Source organism: Apodemus sylvaticus, chromosome 17 (genome assembly GCF_947179515.1).
Source record: "Apodemus sylvaticus chromosome 17, mApoSyl1.1, whole genome shotgun sequence".
Taxonomy (NCBI): domain Eukaryota; kingdom Metazoa; phylum Chordata; class Mammalia; order Rodentia; family Muridae; genus Apodemus; species Apodemus sylvaticus.
Genome location: NC_067488.1, coordinates 31,427,251 through 31,431,238, shown reverse-complemented (window position 1 = coordinate 31,431,238; position 3,988 = coordinate 31,427,251). Strand labels below are relative to the sequence as shown.

At 40.4% G+C, this 3,988-nt stretch overlaps 1 protein-coding gene across 1 annotated transcript; it reads left to right on the top strand.

The window, feature by feature from the left end:
* The first annotated feature begins 250 nt into the window (after window positions 1-250).
* On the top strand, window positions 251-1,342 carry LOC127667648 (phosphoglycerate kinase 1-like). The gene has a single exon (XM_052160805.1). The coding sequence runs from the start codon at window positions 251-253 to the stop codon at window positions 1,340-1,342; it is 1,092 nt and encodes a 363-aa protein (XP_052016765.1).
* Window positions 1,343-3,988: the final 2,646 nt, after the last annotated feature.

The following is a 3,988-nucleotide window of genomic DNA, read 5'->3' as shown; positions in this document are numbered from 1 at the left end:
CTGGAGTGTCTTGTTTCTCTATATTCATCTTCATCTATACATTCATTTGTCTGACATTCTCTGAACACATGTGATAATTTAATTATTACTAATAAAGTTATTTGATATGGAAAAGTGCATGGCTGCTGCACTGTTCGCCTCTTCCTCAGCTCCAGGCCTCTCAACCTTATGGTGTTACCAAAATGTCACTTTCTAACAAGCTGACTTTGGACAAGTTGGATGTGAAGGGGAAGCGGGTCGTGATGAGGTGATGAGGGTGGACTTCAACATTCCTGTGAAGAACAACCAGACAACAAATAACCAAAGGATCAAGGCTGCTCTTCCAAGCATCAAATTCTGCTTGGACAATGGAACCAAGTCGGTTGTCCTCATGAGCCACCTGGGACAGCCTGATAGACCGGCTGTTCCCATGCCTGACAAGTACTCCTTGGAGCCAGTTGCTGCCCAACTCAAATCTCTGCTGGGCAAGGATGTTCTGTTCTTGAAGGATTGTGTGGGCCCAAAAGTCGAGAATGCCTGTGCCAACCCAGCGGCTAGGACTGTCATCCTACTGGAGAACCTCTGCTTTCATGCAGAGGAAGAAGGGAAGGGAAAAGATGCTTCAGGGAACAAGGTTAAAGCTGAGTTGGCCAAAGTTGATGCTTCCCGAGCCTCACTGTCCAAACTAGGAGATGTCTATGTTAATGATGCTTTTAGGACTGCACAGCGAGCCCACAGCTCCATGGTGGGTGTGAATCTGCCACCGAATGCTAGTGGGTTTTTGATGAAGAAGGAACTGAACTACTTTGCCAAGGCTTTGGAGAGTCCAGAGCGACCCTTCCTGGCTATCTTGGGAGGAGCTAAAGTTGCAGACAAGATCCAGCTGATCAATAATATGCTAGCCAAAGTCAATGAGATGATGATTGGTGGTGGAATAGCTTTTACCTTCCTTAAGGTGCTCAACAACATGGAGATTGTCACATCTCTGTATAATGAAGAAGGAGCCAAGATTGTCAAAGATCGCATGTCCAAAGCTGAGAAAAATGGTGTAAAGATTACTTTGCCTGTTGACTTTGTCACTGCTGACAAATTTGATGAGAATGCCAAGACTGGCCAAGCTACTGTGGCCTCTGGCATACCTGCTGGCTGGCTGGGCTTAGACTGTGGCATTGAGAGCAGCAAGAAATATGCTGAGGCTGTGGACCGAGCTAAGCAGATTGTTTGGAATGGTCCTGTTGGGGTGTTTGAATGGGAAGTCTTTGCCAGGGGTACCAAGTCACTCATGGATGAGGGGGTGAAAGCCACTTCTAGGGGCTGCATCACTATCATAGGTGGTGGAAGCACTGCTACTTGCTGTGCCTAATAGAACACAGAGGATAAAGTCAGCCATGTGAGCACTGGGGGCGGTGCCAGGCTAGAGCTCCTGGAAGGTAAAGTCCTTCCTGGGGTGGATGTTCTCTGTAATGTTTAGTAGTTTCTTTCCTGCCATCGGTTCCTGTGCACAGCCCCTAAGTCAACCTAGTGTTTTCCACATCTCCATTATGAGTTAGTGCAAGATTCAGCTAGTGGCCAGGATGCAGTACCAGGAACCCTTAAAAACAGCTGCACAGCATCTCAGCTCGTCTTCACTGCATCAGGATTTGTCTACATTCTTCAAGATCCCATTTAAATTCCCTAGTGACTAGAAACCATTGTGCATTGTAGAGGCCACCTATTTATTCTGCCCGTGAAAGGAAGTGAGCTGTAAAAACGTAGCTCTCTTTGATGTATGTTGCCTCTGGTTAGCTTCGTCACTGTTCATGACTCAGCATGGAAAGACAATGAAATCCCAGCTGTAAATTTGAAGAAGTTGATGATCTATTAAACAATAAAATAAAATTCTTTGAAGAAGTTGATGATCTATTAAACAATAAAGATGTCCACTCAAACTGGGAAAAAAGTTATTTTCTATGAATTACCTTAAAATCAGACATATAGAGTTGTAAATTATCTAGGGAAATATTTTTATTATTATAAAGTTAAAGCATTTGGGCAGCAGTATATGTACAACTTATTTATTCAATAAAAATCATTATATTGTGTTAATGGGGAAAGAAAAATATCAATAAGATATTATACAAGTGCTAGACACTTGTACCTACTCTACATATGCACTGAAGTGTATACAAGTGAAGTGTCCCATTGGTCTTGTTAGAAGTCCTACTGAAGAGACATATAACTTAGTCATAACAAGACGTGATGGATAAGCAAACAAGAGGTAGTCTGAAAGAGAGTTGACTGATAAGATTCATTACCTGGCAGTATAAAGAAGACCAAAGTCTCAGAGTAAAGAGAGGACACAGGAAGAAGAAAAGGGCATGATATAGGGTTGGCATATTAGAAAGAAACAGAATTATAAAACTAAAGAATAAGAGGACAGTGTATAGGAGAGTCACAGTCAGAACTGTAGCTAAAAGATCACATTTGCTATGGGAGCAGGAAGGAGGAGGAGAACAGATGGGTGAAAACCTGTTAAAATACTTCATAGATACCATGGTATCTTGAAACAAAATTATGACTGCAAAGCTCTAACTATATAACCAGATTTAGAAAATAGAGAATGTTGTGCTGATATTTTAATAGTAACTAGATATACCCTTGAGGATAAAGGAGATGCCCAATATGATTGATGGATAGTTTGAAATGCTATCTGGTGAGATAATGACTGGAGAGATCTATAGCTGATAACCGGGAGGGGTGTTTGTGTGTATTGGCTTGGAGTTATCTATGAAACACTCAGACATCTATGCCATACCAGTGAATGGATATCCAGGTAGGGGTCTAGATTTTATAGAATGGATTTAATTTGGATATATGAGTCTGAAATTCATACTCTCTGTGGTGTTACTGAATCCTTTAACACATAAAATATGTAGAAGCCTCCAACCAAGAGGGCACAAGATCCCTGAAGAAACCTGAATTCTAGAGGTCTAGATGTCTCAAGTAGGGTGATTTGGACAGGCTGTGTCCAAAGTCACAGTTAGAAAAGGGAAATTATAGGATTAGGCAATTCAAAGAGTTGTCTCAAGGAGACAGATCATCAAGAGTGTTCAAAGCTTAGCAGATATTACAAAGATCACAGATTACATAGAACTGATGTTCTGGGTGTCACTGAAATTCTATTGGCTGCTAAGAATTTACATGCAGAGAAAATCAGAACAGAGTGGGAGGTAAGTAAATGGAAACACATATGCAAAAATCTCTTAAAGCACGATAAGAAAAGAGGAAAAACAAGAAGCAGGTAGACTGGACTAGCATGTTCCAGACATCATAGAAAGAACTTTTCTCCACCACCATTTGATCCAAATTACTATACCCCCCAAAAAATTTCTACCAGCGTATTACATTAGACAATATGAATACTAATAACTGCAAATGTTCTGAACTTTTGAAAGAAAGCTTAAAGATTGAAGTCAGTATGGTACAGTATTTGCTAAATTTAAGATATACCCACAGGAAATGGAAGAACTTTTTGACTGGAGGGCTAATCAGAGTAAAGGCCAAGGTCTTGTAAAACTAAATATGTGATATCCTTGTGAACAGAATGACTAATTGAGCAAACGGGGTACAGAGCTCCTGGTAAGGGACTGTCCTCTTACTGGCCAAAGAAACCACCAATGCAGACACATTTCATTAGAATTGATTAATTTAGAAAGTAGAATGGTCCAACAGTTAGAAGCCCCTAGAAGGTCTATTGTAACAGTCAGTATTGAAATGATCTTTCTCACCATGTATTGCTAAGAAATTAGTATGAGACCACAAGGAAATGATTTAAATCCAGACAGAGTAAAGATGAAAGTGCCTTGTACCTTTAGTTTCTCAAAAAAAAAATGTATTAGGTTGATGGCTTATCAATAGACATTGGGTTACTGGTTTTCAATCCTAAGCCTGGGAAAGTTCGAGAATTTTGCTAGGTTGGTGATCTTTTTATGTGCCTAATTTTAAATGACTCCCAAAATCCATACAACAA